Raw genomic sequence first — 18,858 nt, forward strand, 5'->3', positions numbered from 1 at the left:
CTGGACTCACATTTTCTATTGGATTTTTAATTGGATCAGGACCAAAATCTGATCCCTTTACATTTTTTACTTTTAAAAACCATGTTTTAACCCTTTTTCTTATTAGTTCCACTATGATCATATCAAATTTGGATCTGGTTTCATCTCTGCTGCTTCATATCTAGTTCGGATTTGTATCTGAACTTAAATCTGTTGCATCGTGTTCAGATTCAGATTCAGATATACCATGATCAGGGTCATATCTGACCAGTTTGGACCACTAGCTGCAAGCCCTTGGTCTGTACCTTTAGTTGCCAGTTGCATTTTCACTTTGTCATGATTTTTTTCTAATTAATTGATTTTATCTTTGCCAACCCTGACACCCTTGTCTTATGAGTACAGTCATCTATTTAACCATGCCTAGGTGTTTGTTCAACAGTTTCACATCGTCTTGGTGACATTTGTGCATTAACGATGTTTAATGTGTAAAAGAGAAACAATTCTGAGTTTTTTGTTGTGCAATTTGTTGGTATCTTGAATGCCTTCTCTTGCTGTATTTATGATGAGTTTCTCCTTAAGTGCTTCCATAAAATGCTCATTTGTTCTCTCTCATGTGTTGTTACAGCTGGAAGACAAGGGACATAATCTTGAACCTGCATTGCCTGCAAACAGACCGTCAATCATTCTTTTTGTTGATAGGTCATCAGAGTTATCGAAAGTACGCAAAAGGAGTGAAGCAGCTCTTAAAGCATTTCGAAAGTTGGCATTACACGGTCAACCAGCCTACCAGATGGCAGATGCAACAGATGGGCCCAAGCTTGCTGAGTTACTAGAACAGGTTATTCCAGAAAAGAAGGGAATAAGTTCCCCAGACTTGTCTAAACTACTGGTGGTTGATGTCTCACAGACTCCAGTATCTGTGGCCTATGGAGATAATATGGCTTTTGTGTTCAACAAGAAAGAGAAGAGTGTGAAAATGGATAACTTTGTTGATACTCATGAACCAACTGCATATGAAATTTTGTTGGATTTTCTGCAACAGAAGAATCCTTCTCTGCAAATCACGAAAGGTGAAGTACGCCTCCTGGAGGGGAAGGTTGGGTTTAATTTGTTGTCTGACTATAAAAAAATCCAAACTCCAGATGCATTACTGGACATAACTCGAACTGATGGTGTATCATTCAGCAGTTTTACTAGTCACAAAGCCCATATATCAGAAGTCTCAGGGAGTCCTGTTAGTGAACATGGTATTGATCGAGATAATCCCAAGTTATTCAAAAGCACAAGCCCAGAACCTGTGAAGCATGGTGAACATGCTGTAGTCACTGGCATCGATATTGCTGACCAGAGAGGCGCTACCACTTCTAATAGTGGGAATGAAGAATCGAGTTTGTTGGGCTCAACCATGGAGATTCTGGATGATGAAATGATGGCCACTAAGAAGAAAATCATTCATGTGGATATCAACAAGCATACATCAGATGCTGGTTTATCCTCAATTGATTGTACTGAACAAATGTCTGGCTTTGGGTGCACTCAGCTTCTTGACATATGTCCTGTTAAAACTGTAAAAGATTTTATTTGTGCTTATTCAGCTGTGGCTACAGTAGATAATTTAATGGCAGCAAAAAGTTCAAACGTGCTAGACAATTTGGAGGGACTGCAGGATCATGAGTTTAGTTTTGATGCTTCTTTTTTCTTTTCTGATGGTGGATATCAGTCACTTATATCCTTGACTGGAGAGTCAAAGATTCCGTCTTTGATTATTGTAGATCCTGTAAAGCAACAACATTATGTGTTCCCTGAAGACTCTTCCTTTAGCTATCTTTCACTCACTGATTTTGTTAGTGGATTTCTTAATGGAAGCCTTGCTTCGTATCAACGATCGGAAACTGTTCCATTAATTCGAAGGGAAGTGACACATCCAACATTTGTAAATCAAGAACTCCACAAGGCTGATCCAATTCCTCACATTACTACAGAAGCATTTTTTGATCTGGTTCTAGAAGATTATCATTGTGATGTTGACAACACAGTTTTATGTGCTGGCACTCATAGTGGTTATCGTTCGTTTAAGAAGGATGTGATTGTGCTTTTCAGAAATTCTTGGTGTGGATTTTGCATGCGAATGGAACTGGTTGTTCGTGAGGTCTATCATGCTTTCAAAGGTCACATAAGGATGCTGCAAAAAAAAAGTATGTATGAAAATATTCACATGAAATCTCTAAATTTCATCTAATGTCATGATTATACAGTCAGGATGATGCTAAATGATCATGGGTACACCATTGTATATTTCCATAGTCCAATCACCCAAAGCTAGGTCTACGTTCACTTCACTGTGTTAGTTGTAAATTTTTCCTTCGGTTCCTGTATTGAGAAAGAGAAGAGAAATAGAGAGGGAGAGAAAAGGGAGAGATCGACTTCGGCTGCTGAAATCGTGACCTAAACTTAGGTATTTAAGTTACATTAAGGTATGGGTCCGGGTCTGGTGTATCCAGACCCGATAAATGAAAAACAAAAATTACATTACATGTTACATGGATCGGGTCAGATCCTATGCACCTTTTTCACCCCCCCTCAAGTTGATCATGGTTTTGGACCATGAACAACTTGCTTTTAAGCATCCAAAAGCGATCCTTGGTTAACCCTTTTGTAAATATGTCTGCAACCTGTCTTTCAGTACTGACAAACTCAGGTTCAATCTCTTTTTCTTCAACCTTCTGTCTCACAAAGTGTTGGTCGATCTCAATGTGTTTGGCACGACTGTGATGTACTGGATTGAATGACATATTGATAGCACTTTGATTGTCACAGAGCAAGGCAGTGTGAGAGATCTTTTCTCCTACTTCAGTTAGAAGATGCCTGATCCATGTGACTTCGGCAGTGGCAGCAGCCATGGATCTATATTCAGCCTCAGTGCTTGATCTAGCGATAGCTTTTTGTTTTCTACTGCTCCAAGAGACTAAATTTCTTTCAATGAAGGCACAATATCCTGATGTAGATCTTCTTTCGTCGGGATCTCCTGCCCAGTCTGCATCACAATATACAGCAATTTCGTGCTCGTTTTGGCCATGGGACTGTGGTAAATATATCAATCCATCCCCAATAGTCCCTTTTAGATATCTAAGGATCCTCTTGACCGCTTCCATATGTCCAGTACGTGGCGCATGCATAAATTGAGACACTTGATTGACTGAATAAACAATATCAGGTCTAGTGAATGTGAGGTACTGTAACATTCCTATTATGCTGCGATACCTGGTGGGGTCATCACACAGATCTCCATCATGAGCGCTAAGTTTTTGATGAAGTACACTCGGAGTTCCTAAAGGTTTGCAGTCTTTCATGTCTGTCTTGCTGAGAACATCTACAGTGTACTTGTGTTGAGTGAGTATCAATCCATGAGCCTAGTTGTCAACTTCTACACCAAGGAAATAGCGTAGAACTCCAAGGTCTTTCATTTTGAACCTTTGACCTAATAAGTCTTTTATTTCTTGAATGTGGTCCGCAGAGTTTCCTGTGATGATAATATCATCGACATAAATTAATAATAGAGTGGTCACAGACTGGCTTTTAAAGATAAATAATGAGTGGTCCAGCATGGAACGTGAAAATCCATGTTTCTGAATTTCAGATGAGAAGCTATCAAACCAAGAGCGAGATGCTTGCTTCAGGCCGTAGATGGCTCTTTTTAACCTGCATACATGGGTTTTACAATTTTGTTCTTGATATCCAGGGGGTTGTTCCATGTATACCTCCTCCTTCAAATCCCCATGTAAGAATGCATTTTTTACATCAAGCTGACTCAACTTCCATCCATGTTCAACAGCCAGGGAAATGATAATTCGAATCGTTCCCATTCTTACAACCGGACTAAAAGTCTCATCATAGTCTTGCCCTACTTCTTGAGTGAATCCTTTTGCTACAAGCCTTGCTTTATATCGTTCAATAGTTCCATCTGGCTTGTACTTGATTTTGTAGACCCATTTGCATTCGACAACATTTTTGTCAGGTGGTCTGGGAACAACTTCCCATGTTCCACATTCATGCAAGGCTTGCATTTCATCATTCATGGCTTCTACCCATTTCATAGAAGTTGCTGCCTGATAATACATGATGGGCTCTTCATCCTTATTGATGGCAGTTAAAAACAATTGAAAGTCCAAGGAGAAGTTGTTATAACTAACCCACCTGTCAATGGGATGCCGTATGCGGTTTGATTTTCTGACTGCGAGGGTATGAGGAGTAGGATTGGCGGCTGAGACCTGATCTAAAAGGCTTGGTGTTGTCGGTCTTTGTCTGGAATAGACAATGCCTTTGTATCTGCCCGGTACTTCCTCTGCATTCTGTGACCCCGACGTCCCAGTGTTCTCAAAAACCTCTTCTTCTTGTCGCACGCAATCTGAGGAACATGTTTCATTGGAGCTAGCAAAAAGTTCTGAGCTTAGCCAAGGATGGTAAATTTCAGTTGGCATACTCGTTGTGTTAGCTCCGTGATCAAAATTTTGTTCATCAAAGACAACATTTCTTGAGGTTCTGATACGTTTGTTGGTGGGATCATAACACCTATACCATTTGTAGTCATATGTATATCCTACAAATCTGCACTTTTGGGCTTTGTCTTGAAACTTGTTTTTCAGGGACTGATCGATATGCACATAGCAAACACATCCAAAAACACGCAGATCATAATAACTAGGATAAGTTCCAAAAAGACAGTGATAAGGAGACTTATTTTCCAGAATAACCATAGGCAGTCTGTTTATCACATGCACGGCAGAATGGAAGGCTTCTGTCGATAAGTTGATGGGAAGATTGTTGTCATGAAGCATACTCATGGCACTTTCAACGATATGCCTGTGTTTTCGTTCAACAATTCCATTTTGTTGAGGGGTGTGAGGACAGGACACCCTTCTTCCTATTTCATTACTTTGAAGAAAAGAGATAAAATCACGGGATGAGAACTCCCCACTTCCATCACATTGGAAAAATTGAATGGACTCAGAAAATTGATTTTTGACAAGTGAAAGAAAATTTTGAAACAAAGAGAAGACTTCCGACTTATTTTTTATGAAATATATCCAAGTGTATCGAGTATAGCTATCAACAAAGATTAGATAGTATTTGCTCCCCGATCCAGAAACAACTGGGGCTGGTCCCCATACATCAGAACAGATGATCTCAAAAGGTTTTGAAGCTCTCTTATTAATGGAATGAAAAGGCAATACATGACTCTTGCAGGAAAGACGAACATTTGTGACTGTTCTCATCCCTATTTAGACTTTCTTTTGGAATGAGATTATTAGATACAAGTTTCTCAATGAAATGACCCCCACAATGTCCTAATCGACTATGCCATAAGAATGGTTTATTACATTCAGAAATACTAAAAACATTAGCAGAAGAAGATGAACATGACTCTAATGAAGGCTCTGAATTCAGGTGGACAGGGCGGACAGCATGACAAGGAGCTTCTTCAAAGACATACATATTGCCTCGTTTCTTTCCTTCAGCGAATGTTTCCCTCGTGCGAAGGTCCTTGACCTGCACAGAGAAGGGAGTGAATTCAACTGAAGCATTATTATCATCAATAAGTTTGGAGACAGAGACAATATTTTTCTTAATGTCAGGAGCATGAAGAACGTCAGAAAGAGTAAGAGTGGAATGTGACATGGGAATGACAGTTTTTCCAACATGAGAAACAGGATGGTGGGACCCATCTCCAGTGACAATCTTACTTTTTCCAAAATAAGGAATGGGATTAGAAATCTTACCTGCATCACCTGTTACATGAGTCGTTGCCCCTGAGTCGACAAACCAGGTGCCTTCATCGCTCTGCTTCAATTTCAACTCTGACAAGGCAGATATCAACAAATCTTTAATCTCTCCACTGCTTGAGAACTTCCTTTTGTTTTCTGTCTGTGGACCCTTTCCTTTATTCTCTGGATTATGCCAACAATTCGCCTTGATATGCCCCTTTTTATTACAAAGGAAGCAGGTAGGAATGGATCTTGACCCCTGCGCATGAGCTGACATATTTGGAGTGAGAAGTAAACCACGCCCTCCGTGTCCACTTCGCCCTTGTCCTCCTCGTCCGCGTCCTCTACCATAAGACACCCCTGTGGCAAAAACTTCTTGAGAATTTGTGTGAACGTGAGATTCCTCAGAGAACCCTTTCAGAGTCATCTCATACTGAATTAATTTTGCTCGCAACTCATCAAAGGTAGGAAGAGCAGGGAGAAATAATAGGGAAGTGACGATCATGTTGTAGTCGGATCCCAATCCACTCAGAGTCTGTTGTACCATATCGCTGTCATTCACCGCGCATCCTATAACTGCAAGTTGATCTGTGATAGTCTTCATCTTGTTCAGATATTCCATGATGGTCATGGAATCTTTTCTCAACATCTGGAATTCCCTCTTGAGAAAAACCATTCTCGCTTGCGAAACTTGTGAATATGTTTGAACCAATTTTTCCCAAAGTTGCAGAGCAGTACAGTTGTCGGGGATGGCAACAAGGACCTCTTGGGACAAGGTGGAAGTGATGTAAGCAACCACTGATTGATCTTTCCTTTCCCAGTTGAGGTACTCAACATTCTTGACATACACAATTGAACTTACTCATTTGTCGTCTTTTTCTTCTCTCGTAACAAATTCGAGTGGGACGGGAGTGGTTCCATCAAGGTGACCTAAGAGACCTTGACTCCTTATAAAAGGAATAATTTGCCTCTTCCAAATCAAGAAGTTTGAGGTAGTTAACTTTTCATAAACGAGTTGAGTGAGAAAACTTGAGGAAAGATTGGATGAAGAGGAATGAAGATCCATGAAAAGGAGTTTTAACAAGAAAGGGAACCCCCTTTTTGAGTATTGACAGATTGCTCAGTCTGCAGTCAGAGTGGTTTGCTGATGGCCTTTTTTTTTTTTTTTTCTTCGGCTGTAGTAACTCAAAGATAGACCGATCAGAAACTGTCAGAAGAAAGCACTGAATTTTCAATGTGAATCCCACTTGTAACAGTCAAAACAAGAATGATACGAAAAAAAAACAAATGAGGGCAAAGGAATGAACAGATTTTCTGTCCCACAGCTGGCTGAACAGCAAAAAAAAAAATTTGTTGGTGTGAAAACAGAAAGAGAAACGAGAAGTGGAGATTGGAATCGTGGTAAAAGAAAAAACTGAAGGAAATGAATAAAAGAGTAGGCGAAACCTCAAACCTTGATTTTTGGCACCTTCGGAATCCACTTCAACCCTTAGTTGGATCTTGGCTCTGATACCATGTAAATTTTTCCTTCGGTTCCTGTATTGAGAAAGAGAAGAGAAATAGAGAGGGAAAGAAAAGGGAGAGATCGACTTCGGCTGTCACGATTTCAATCTGAAATCGTGACCTAAACTTAGGTATTTAAGTTACATTAAGGTATGGGTCCGGGTCTGGTGTATCTAGACCCGATAAATGAAAAACAAAAATTACATTACATGTTACATGGATTGGGTACATGGATCGGGTCAGATCCTATGCACCTTTTTCATTAGTCAGGTTCATTTCCAACTCCAATGGGCTTCACCATGGCTAGTAAGTTGTATGATTCATTTTTCAGAGAATGAAGGATTGAGTATTGTTAGGTTTTATCACCCAAGTTGCATTCACGCATCAGCACCAGAGAGAAAGAGGTTGGAGACGTCTGCAGCAAAGAAGGGCTGCTTCGTTCACTCCTTGAGAAAGTGCCCTAATACATCTTTATATTACTTATGGGTCTAAAGCAGTGTTAAAAACGCGCCTCAAGGCGCAAAAAGCGCACCTCGCCTCAAGGCGAGGGCCTTTGTGCCTTGAGGCGCAGTTAAAAAGCGTAAACCCATGTAGGCGTACGCCTCTTGCGCCTTGAGGCGAGGTGCACCTCAGCGTGAGGCGCACACGCCTTATTTTGTTGGTCAAATGAGGGTCAAATCCCTCATTTGACCAACAATAACATCTCACCCCCGACCCTAATAAGGGTCAGGAGCCCTAATTTCCCTAATCTCCTCTCTCGCAGCCCCTCTCGTCTCTCGCAACCCCTCTCTCCCTGTCGTCTCTTGCAGCCCCCCCCCCCTCTTTCTCTCTCTCGTCTCTCACACTCTCTCGCTTCCCCGCCTCCTCCTTCTCGCCGGAAGTAGCCGCGACGCCGACAACCCTTGCCAGACACCAGGTAACCCTGACCCCCTTCATTCATCTTTGGTTGTTACTACAACCTTTCTTTTGGATAGTGCTGATCAACAGCATAGACAAAAAAAGAACAAGCTTAAATGTTTAAAAGTTGGAAATGTAGTGTGAATGATTATTGATGCAAAAACACTGATTTGGTCCTCTTGATGCTTGCAACTATGTATGGACCAAGCGATTCACGTGCATGGATAGACTGAGTATTTGAGCCAGCTGCGTGGATGGTTTTTCAACCCAAAAATTGTTATGTCCAACTGCCATTCACGTGTAGATGTTTCGGTTGGCTTACTGAGATATTTCAGTGATTTAACTGCCAAGCCAAATTCCAGATATTGAGGTTTTGCTACGAGCAGTATCACGGTGTTGTAGGCCATTAAACAGAAAAAGAAACTATTGAGTTACTCTTTAAGAAAGTGCACTGCAGCCATACATGCGTCCGAAAAAGATTGTTTCCAACCTCTTTCAATTGTGCCTAACCTTTTTTATGAAATGGAGGTTTTGGAGTTTGATTCAGGTGGAAGTGAATCCATGATCAATCTGGACCATGTTTTCGTATAAAAAAATAAAAACAAAAATAGAAAAAGATGCTTGATAACAACATTATCAAGGTCATGGTCCAGTTTCTTCAACCATACAGATAAATTTTTTGGCAATATAGTGGATATAGTAAGAACCCTTAGAATAGGCATACTTCTGATTTGATGTTTGCTTAAATATTGCTAGAATGCAAGTCCAGTGTTAATTACAAACTCTATACTTCTGATTTTATTTTGTGTTGGTTGTTGCTTCATCAATAAAGTATTTCTTATTTATTTATAATTTTAAATAATTTTTATAGTTTTTTTAAGTTAAATTTTTTTTTGAGGCTTACGCTTTGCGCCTCGAGGAGGCTTACGCCTCGCCTCAGATTTTGGTGGAGTGCCTCGCTATGCCTCAACGCTTTTCACAACACTGGTCTAAAGTAATAATAGATAACGGGTCTGCTCCCGACCCAAACTCCCGACCCATGAAGAGATACAAGCATAATACATAATATAGAGATACAATAGTGCAGTGACATAAATACCCCTGGACGACTACCATTCTTAATACCCGCCCTCAAGTTGTGCACGGTTTCGAACCATGGACAACTTGCCCTTTAAGTACCAAAAACGTATATTAGTGAGACCCTTGGTAAACAAATCTGCAACTTGATCTTCAGTGGAGATGTACACTAGGTCAATTTCTCCATCTTCAATTTTCTGACGAATGAAGTGCTGATCAATTTCTATATGTTTAGTACGGCCGTGATGAATGGGGTTAAACGAAATTTGAATGGCACTTTGATTATCACAGTGGAGTGTGGCAGGCAAAAACTTTTCTCCTATCTCGTCCAGTATATGCCTCATCCAAGTGATTTCTGCGGTGGCTGCCGCCATAGACCGATGTTCTGCCTCTGTACTGGATCGGGCAACGGCTCGTTGCTTCTTGCTACTCCACCCCACCAGATTTCCATCGATAAACACACAGTGTCCCGAAACTGATTTTCTGTCATCTGGATCTCCAACCCAATCTGCATCTGAATATACAGTGATGTTTGCTCCCCTCAACCTGAGACCGATGATAAAGTAAGCCATCTCCAATCGTGTCTTTTAAATATCAAAGAATCCTTTTAACCGCATTCATGTGTTCGGTACGTGGATCATGCATAAACTGAGATACCTGATTCACTGCATAGACAATATCAGGCCTAGTAAAAGTAAGGTACTGAAGCATTCCCACAAGGCTACAATACTGTTTGGGATCACGATAGGGTTCTCCATCTTGGGCACTGAGCTTTTGATTCAACACACTAGGAGTAGACAACGGCCTGCAATCTCTCATCCCTGCTTTATCCAATAAATCCATTGTGTATTTATGTTGAGTTAGGGATAAGGTTTCATTTTGTTGATCCACTTCTTCTCCCAAAAAATAACGCAATATGCCTAAATCTTTCATTTTAAATTTTCTTCCCAGTAAGTCCTTGATGATCTCTATATGCTCATCCGAATTGCCGGTGAGAATAATATCATCTACATATATAAGAAGTAGAGTGCTGACCTGTTGATGTTGATAGATAAACAGGGAGTGATCAAGTTGAGATCTGAGAAACCCATGTCGCTGAATTTTGAGCGAAAAACTATCAAACCATGAACGAGATGCTTGTTTTAAACCATAAATAGCCCTTCGTAATTTGCAGACATGTGAACTGGGACCATGTTCTGCATATCCAGGTGGTTGTTCCATGTACACTTCTTCCTTTAGATCGTCATGCAAGAAAGCATTCTTGACATCAAGCTGACAGAGAGTCCATCTATACTGTACTAACAAGCATAGAACCAGTCGAATAGTATCCATTTTAATAACTGGACTGAATGTATCATCATAGTCTTGTCCATATTCTTGAGTGAAACCCTTAGCCACAAGACGTGCTTTATGACGTTCAACAGATCCATCGGGCCTGTATTTGATTTTGTAGACCCACTTGGATCCTACTACATTTTTGTGCGAAGGTCGTGGAACAATTTCCCAAGCTCCACATTCGTGCAACGCTTGCATTTCTTCGTTCATGGCCCCTATCCACCTGTTTGATCTAGATGCATCTACAAAATTGTTCGGTTCCCCTTGTTTTTCAATCTGGGAAATAAAGAATTGTAAATCCATGGAGAAGTTATCATAACTTTCCCATCTTTCAATGGGATGACAGGCTCTTCCAAACCTTCGAGGCTGAACGTCAGGGCATGAATCATTATTGTGGCCATTTCTTCTTGTACAGACAAGTCCCTGAAATCTTGTATTACCATCAGACGTAGATGGTACACTCAACTGGGAATCTGTGACTCTCTCCATCTGAGAATTTTTGTCGGCCTCTTGCGCAATAGTTGGTGATTTACACGAACAGTCATCTCGTGTTTCCGTCTGATCAAAAAGTTTTGCAGCCATCCACGGTTCATACACTTCATCCCTTTTTCTTTGCTCTGCTTGCTTCTCTCCCTGACTCTGCTTTGATGCTCTGTCTGATTCCCCAACAATGAACTCATCAAACGCAACATTCTGTGAGACTTTAATGCGATGAGAGGTTGGGTCATAGCACCGATACCCTTTGTATTGGTTAGCATAACCAACAAAGTAGCACTTGCATGCCTTGTCTTGAAACTTGTCACGTTGAGAACTGTCAATGTGAACATAACAGACACAACCAAAAGCTCGCATTTCGTTATAATCAGGGTGTCTTTGAAAAAGAGTAAAATATGGAGATCTATCTTTAAGCAATTTCATAGGCAAACGGTTTATGACATATGTCGTTGTGTGGAAAGCTTTTGTCCATAAACTCAAGGGAACACAAGAGTCGTGGAGCATACTTAAGGCACTTTCCACGATGTGCGTGTGTTTTCTTTCAGCAACACCATTTTGTTGTGGTGTACGTGGGCAAGATATGCGACGATTAATTTCATTCTTTTGGAGAAATTCAGTAAATTCATGTGATAAATACTCTCCTCCTCCATCACATTGGAGATGTTGGATTTTGGATGAAAATTGATTATAAACAAGGGCATGGAACGAACAAAAGATTTTGAATACTTCAGATTTGTGTTTCATAAAATATATTCAGGTGAATCTAGAATAACTATCAATGAAAATGACATAATAGCGGCTGACAGATAAGGAGGTCTGGGGAGCAGAGCTCAAACATCAGAATATATGATTTCAAAAGGAATTGAAGCTCTTTGATTTATTGAATGAAAGGGGAGTACATGACTCTTACATAACTGACAACTGGAACAAAGAGGTTTTTCTGATCTTTTATTCAAACTAAACTCTGGAACAAGCCCTTCTGACACAAGCTTTTCAATTAACGAACGACCACAATGACCCAACCGACGATGCCAAACTTCTGGCTTATTACACTTAGACAAACTAAGACAATCTTGAGACAATTTTGACTGAACAATTGATGAGATTGGTGAAGCAACATGAACTGAAGATGGTGAAGCAACACGAACTGAAGATGGAGACTCCTTGAGGACATACATATTTCCTTGTCGCTCCCCTTCAACGAGCGTCTTCTTCGTAAGAAGATCCTTAACACATACAGAAGGAGTAAATTCAACAGAAGAGTTAATATCGTCAACAAGTTTAGACACATAAACAATATTTTTAACTATGCTCGGGGAATGGTAAGCATTAGACAAAGTTAGGGAGGAATTAGAAACAGAAAGGTCAACGGTTCCAACATGTGATATAGGGTGAAGAGTACCATTACCAGTCTTAATGCTGAATTTCCAAAATAGGAAATTGGTTTTGAGATCTTACCAACATCACCTGTAACATGTGCTGCCGCCCTAGAGTCAATATACCATGTTCCTTGTTCATTCTGTTTGAAACTCAACCCTGAAAGTGCAGAAATCAAGAGGTTCTTCACATTGTCATTTTCCTCATCCTTCGGTCCCCTATTTCTTTTCCTTTGCAGGGAAGTGTAGCCCCAGTCATCTTTCCTTTGTTTTGAGGGTTATGCCAGCAATTTGCCTTAATGTGTCCTCTTTTATTACATAAATAGCATGTTGGTATATGTCTGGAGTCTTGATTGTTGGAAAATGAGTTTAATTGATTATTTGGAGTAGGCAATAATCCACGTCCTCCAAAATTAGCTCTTCCTTGTCCACGTCCTCCACGAAACTATTTTCGCCCCCTTTCTGATCCCACCCCTGTGATCATTACCTCGTGACTACTGTGATTTGAAAAGGTCTCCCCTTTAATGGTGACTTCATACTGTAGTAGCTTTGCATGGAGATCTTCAAGGTTTGGTAGTGATGGCAGACATAGCAATGATGTAACCAACATGTGATAATCGGGCCCAAGACCATTCATCGTTTGTTGCACCTTTTCTCTATCAGGGATCTCACAGCCCACCATAGCTAACTGATCTGTGATAGTCGTGACTCGATTCATGTACTCTGTCACAGTAAGGCTTTCTTTCTTTAACAGTTGGAACTCTCTTTTCAAATGAAGAGTCCTGGCCTCCGAAATCTGTGAATATGTCTTAGCTAACTTCTGCCACAGCTCCAAAGCAAAGGTATTCACCAATACCTCTTGAGAGAGAGTGGAGGTAATGTATGCTACGACTGCTTGGTCTCTCTTCCTCCATGATGTGAAATCTGGATTGCGACTTACCGTGCTGGAGGCATCTCCTTTGTCACCCTGTTGTTCCTGCGTGATGAACTCGGGTGGTGCGCGGACTGTCCCATCAAGGTGCCCAGAGAGATCCAGACTCCTGATAAATGGCAGGATCTGTCTTTTCCAGGTCAAGTAATTTGAATTGTTGAGCCTTTCAGAAATGAGTTGCCCGAGAAAACTAGACAGCAAAGAGGGAGAATCCATAATGATGAAAGAAGAAGGAAGAACAGTGGGTGAGGATAAGACTGAAAAATTTGTGAATAGATGTGTAAAATCATGTAAAATCTGCCCAAGACTGCAGTAAACGTGCTTGTTGTTTCTCCCTTTTTTTTATATCAAACCTTTTTCTGATAACAACAAGCACCGTAATCAGTCTGATATGAAATCGGATTTGTTATAATCTGATCTGACAATCCAGTAAAGGCAAAATAATTCAGATCTGACACAAGAAGATTCAGATCTGACGCAGTTTTGGGGTAAATCTGAAATAGTTCAGATCTGCTGCAGTTTAGGATATGTATTGAAACTCAACAGACGTATCGAGATAGGGTCCCTTTAAAGTATTGAGAAACAAAAACAAAGGAGAAAAGAGAGCAGATCCGATGGCAACCAAATTTGGGTTTGCCGATCAGACCTAGGGTTGAAGAACTTGATACTAGATTGATACTAGGTCTGATGATGACCAGGTCTGATGACGTAGATGATGAATAAGAAGGGATAAAATGAAAGAGAAGAAGGATGATGGCTAAGGATAGCATTTTAGAGTTGGATGAAGGCTATCGAAGAAAAGATGAATCGCCCAACCTGTGTATGACCGAAGATCTGAATCTCGCGGGGCACTCTCGCTGGAATTCGTCTTGCACACTTTGTATGGAAGTCACAGGCGAACCTGCTTTGATACCATGTTAGGTTTTATCACCCGCGTTGCATTCACGCAGCAGAACCAGAGAGAAAGAGGGTGGAGACGTCTGCAGCAAAGAAGGGCTGACTTTGTTCACTCCTTGAGAACGTGCCCTAATACATCTTTATATTACTTATGGGTCTAAAGTAACAATAGATAACGGGTCTGCTCCAGACCCAAACTCCCGACCCATGAAGAGATACAAGTATAATACATAATATAGAGATACAACAGTGCAGTGACATAAATACCCCTGGACGACTACCATCCTTAATAAGTATTTCTTGTTGCACTATGAAAACCATGGTTAGTAAGACCAGACTCATACATGGCCCAACTTAGGCAGTGCCAAACACATTAAAGGTTGGCTTAGCTTTCTTTTGGTGATTATATCTATTCTAAATCAAAGCCATAATATTGGGTCATATTCAGAGAGAGACGCTGTTGCTGAGGTCTTGAGTATCTTGAACTGCACATTTTCACTAATTATTGGAATGTGTAAAATATGGAAATTTTAAAGCTGATGAAGGAAAATGGTTGCACTTAAACTTAAAGTTGTGATCTTGAATTGAAGGTTATTTTGCCACATGGTAAACTCTCTCACTAAGGGCAGGTTTCAGTGACAACAGCTAAAAGTCTTTATTTGTTGGTTCATGAGGTGAGACAGACTGAATTATGTTGTCTCCATCCTTATCATTCTTTTGCATAGATTTCAAACATTGGATTGGAATTGATGGCTTGTTCTAACCTGAACAAGATTTAAACCCATAAACTTAGCATTTTAAGATTATTTGAACTGAAAATCTGATTTGGAGAATCTTTATTAAATTTCAGTCTCATTTTCTGGAATTGGGCTTTGGAAATATTTCTGGTGTTGATGGAAGGAAACATTAACGCTTGCATAGCCAGTATAAGCCATTCAAATTGATCTCTCTTTCTGCTTCTCTTGCCTGTGTACTTGTTTTACTCTTGGTGCTTAGAACTCTGAAGGCATCTCTTTTGCCCCTGAAAAAAGAGGAATTTTGTGGGCATCTCCATTTTAAACATGTTTCTGTGGAAGGCAGATTTATTGTTTTATTTACTTTATTGAGGTGAAAATAGTCAATATTAGACCTGTGTAACTGACCTACTACCTTTTGAGCTGGGAACTTGTGCTAGAAGCTGTAAACAGCTTCATATCCAGCAATTCCGGGTTGAGTTGACTGAGTGGTTGATGATTCTTTTGTCTTGTAATGGATTTGGCAGATAAGTTGGAAGATAATACGCCGATTGATATACCATCTTTTTTCCGTATGGACTGCACTCTGAATGACTGCACTGCAATTCTAAAATCAGAGAGTCAGGTAAAACACTACCATTCATCTTTTAATCTTCTTTGTTTGTTAATAGAATACATAGCTCCAAAAATTTTGTCCAAAAGGCACTAGTCTCTGACTGTTGCTTCTGTGAAACTGAAATGCAGAGTGAACTTTACCCATCTCTGGTGCTATTTCCGGCCGATAAAAGGAATGCCATCTATTACGAGGGAGACATATCAGTAGCTGGTCTAATTGATTTTATTGTATCTTATGGTAGCACCTCTCATCTTCCTGAAAAGGAAGGTAGACTTGGATTCCCCTTTTCTTTTGCTTCTCAATTGTTGTACTTTACAAAATTCATTATAATGGTGCTGTAATAACCACTTATGCTGTCTAGTTGAATTTAATGAATTCGTTATTCTATTAGGTGTATCATTCTTGGAGTTTAGTATACATTGTTGGCATCACTCTTTGAAATATGAAGTGGTCTTCTTAACCATGCGATTAGTAATTTTGTTCCAATATCTGATAAATTTTAAATGTTGGTGTGAAATTGTCTGACATTTTCTTGGTCATGAATATCTGTCAAGAGATGAAAAGAAAAGGGTGTATCTTTTGCCTGTGCAGCACCTCTGGAAAATGCACCTTAAAAGTTATAGAAAATGGGTCTCCTTGGAAGTGATGCTTTGCCTGATAGTAATAGCTGGTTACCACTATTATATTTACTGCTTTGAAAACCCTAAATTAGGGTCACTATCCCACTAAGAAGTTTCTTATAATGGTTAATGTAAAAGAAACGGAAATCTCACTACTTCATGTTTGAAGTTTGCACTATAGTGCATCATATCTTATTATTTTTTATGACTGCCTAGTGTTTCAGATTATTACTTCTAAGCTATATCATGTTATTATTTGTATTGTTATTTTCTATCATATTCTGTTTGTGTGTGTGATGTTATTATTGCACTTGTATTATTTTCTGTCACATTCTGCCTGCGTGCATGTGTGTGTGTCATGCATGCGTGCGAGCAACCGAGTTAAACCTGATTTAGACATGGTCAATAGATTGTCATTTCTTTTTCTATGTTTTTCTTACAGTGTCACTGATTTTGTGTATCTCAAGTTTCAACATGGAACTGTTATTTAATATTCAAATCCTAATGAAATAGGGATTGTCGTTCAAGAATTTGCACTTTTTGTGATTGTCATTTCTTTTTCCAACAAAAGAAAAGAAATTTGATTTAAAAAATCATTCGATATTGAACCCCTTGTAGAGCACGGAAAGGAAATGATGTCAATGGCTAAGGACTTTCTTTTTTATTACTTGTACTTCCTCATTAGCTTGAAATCTATTCTTCCAATTGGTGATTGCCATATTGAATAGTGCAAGCCTCTCAAGGAAGACCAACCCCGTGCTTTTTAGTCAAAATGGTGCCTAGGTGACCTTGGCAGAGGCCTAGCACCTAGCAACCATGAGTCTTACCGCACTCTCATGTGTGAGGTATAAGCCTTGAATCTTTTGTAAGCTCAGGGTTCAAAGGTGTAATTCTCAAGACAGTTGGGGTGAAACCTTTTAAAACATTGCTTTGTGCTTTGAGCGAATTTAACAGGCCTTGGCTGCCTAAGTGATTGTTCTGGATGGTGGGAATTTCTTTATTTCTTTATGGTTCATCATTTGCCCTTTATTATGTCGAAACCTTGGTCACTGGGTTGCTGGTCATGAAGTCCTGCAAACCCCTGTACGTTGGCTATGATCTTTGAACTAAAAGAATTCCTCAGAATAAGGGTCATAAATGTTTTTTTGCCCAAAATAGAGAACCCCGTAACTGTGATCTAAAATCTAAATTCAAACAGACAATATGGGGGAGTTGTTTATTAGTTGGTCTGATCTTAAGATTCAGCTATGTTCCATGTTATCTCCAAATTCAAATTGTTGTTATTGCTAAATTTATGATATCTTATCCAGAAGAATTCTTCCTTTTAAAGCATTAGTTGGTATCTACTATCTCCCTCCTTTCCACTTCCTGTTTAAGTGCATCAACATAATTGTGTCATATCAGTTTGTCTTGTGGATGAAGATCCATCTTTTTTGCATTCAATTGTTTGCTTCTCAGTAAAAATAGCATTTTGTGAATATGTCTGCTCTCTGTGTTGAACCATGCAGGCCTTTTATGGAAAAAGGGATCAAAATTAAGGAAGTCAAGGAACTCTTCGCAGTATTCCTCTTCCCAACCGAGTGAGAGTCATGCGCCTGCAAGCAAGGGTGAACAACTGGAAATCTTGCTGAAGAGCAGTCAAACTGGAGAGAATCATCAGCAACTTGCTGATTTGCCTACATCAGCAGAGGCATATGAAAGGGAGGATGTCCGCCTTGGGTCGGTTCTTACTGCCAATGATAAGACCAATATTGCACCTCCATTTGACAAGTCTAAGATTGTAATTGTAAGCGTGGATCCACATAAAAGTTTCTATGGCTTGATAGTCAATAAGCAGATTCACTGGGATGTTCTTCTGGATCTAGGTGAGGACAGAGAATTACTCAAGGCAGCACCTTTGTCCTACGGTGGGCCGGTTGTTGTTCCGAATGCGCCTCTTGTTAGCTTGACTAGAGTTTCTACTAATGAAGGCTACTCAGAAATATTGCCGGGTTTCTTCTTTGGTGTTCAATCTGCTACAAGTAGAACCATAGAGATGATCAAATCAGGAAACAAGTCTGCCATGGACTTCTGGTTTTTCTTGGGTTATGCAAGCTGGGAATGGCAGCAACTTTATAATGAACTTGCTCATAGGGCATGGCACCTTGATAATAGCCTAGGCGGTCAATTGGATTGGCCAGCAACATGAATGGGATGCCATTGGTCAGCAACATAAAAAAAGGTTTGTGGAACACCTTGTTTGATTTGGAAGCTGCGACAGGAGTTGGATTCATTAAGGGAGTGCATTTTTGGTTTAAATTCTGTAGAATATTGACTAAAGCCACGGTATCACTGCAATAATTGGCATCAGTTTGAGGAAGCAAAAGTTTCACCGAAAGATACCAGATATGCCGTCATCGTTTGGCATTCTTATCATGCTTTAGTATAAATTACTGCTAGAAACATTTGTTACTTTTTTTTTCCTAATGTTTTTTTATGCCTTCATGTATGAAAAGATCATTGTAAAGAAGCGGCTTTGAATATATTGGGTTCAATAATGAACCAATACGCATGCACATGAAGTGTGAATATATCCACTAAAGGGAAAACACAAGCACATAATGTGCTAACACATAAACCCACAAAGGAGCAAAAAT

At 39.9% G+C, this 18,858-nt stretch overlaps 1 protein-coding gene across 1 annotated transcript in view; it reads left to right on the forward strand.

Annotated features, from left to right (window-relative positions):
* The window catches only part of LOC149832471 (uncharacterized), a 32,176-nt gene extending 13,577 nt beyond the window's left edge, over positions 1–18,599 (forward strand). The window contains exons 5-8 of the mRNA XM_090014513.1: positions 605–2,174; positions 15,514–15,611; positions 15,731–15,869; positions 17,731–18,599. Of these exons, the coding sequence (XP_089870639.1) occupies positions 605–2,174; positions 15,514–15,611; positions 15,731–15,869; positions 17,731–18,410 (2,487 nt within the window). The 3' untranslated portion in view covers positions 18,411–18,599. The remainder of the gene's footprint in view (positions 1–604; positions 2,175–15,513; positions 15,612–15,730; positions 15,870–17,730) is intronic.
* The last annotated feature ends 259 nt before the right edge of the window (positions 18,600–18,858 follow it).

The sequence above is a fragment of the Nuphar pumila genome, chromosome 7 (genome assembly GCF_984573655.1).
Source record: "Nuphar pumila chromosome 7, dmNupPumi1.hap1.1, whole genome shotgun sequence".
Classification (NCBI taxonomy): domain Eukaryota; kingdom Viridiplantae; phylum Streptophyta; class Magnoliopsida; order Nymphaeales; family Nymphaeaceae; genus Nuphar; species Nuphar pumila.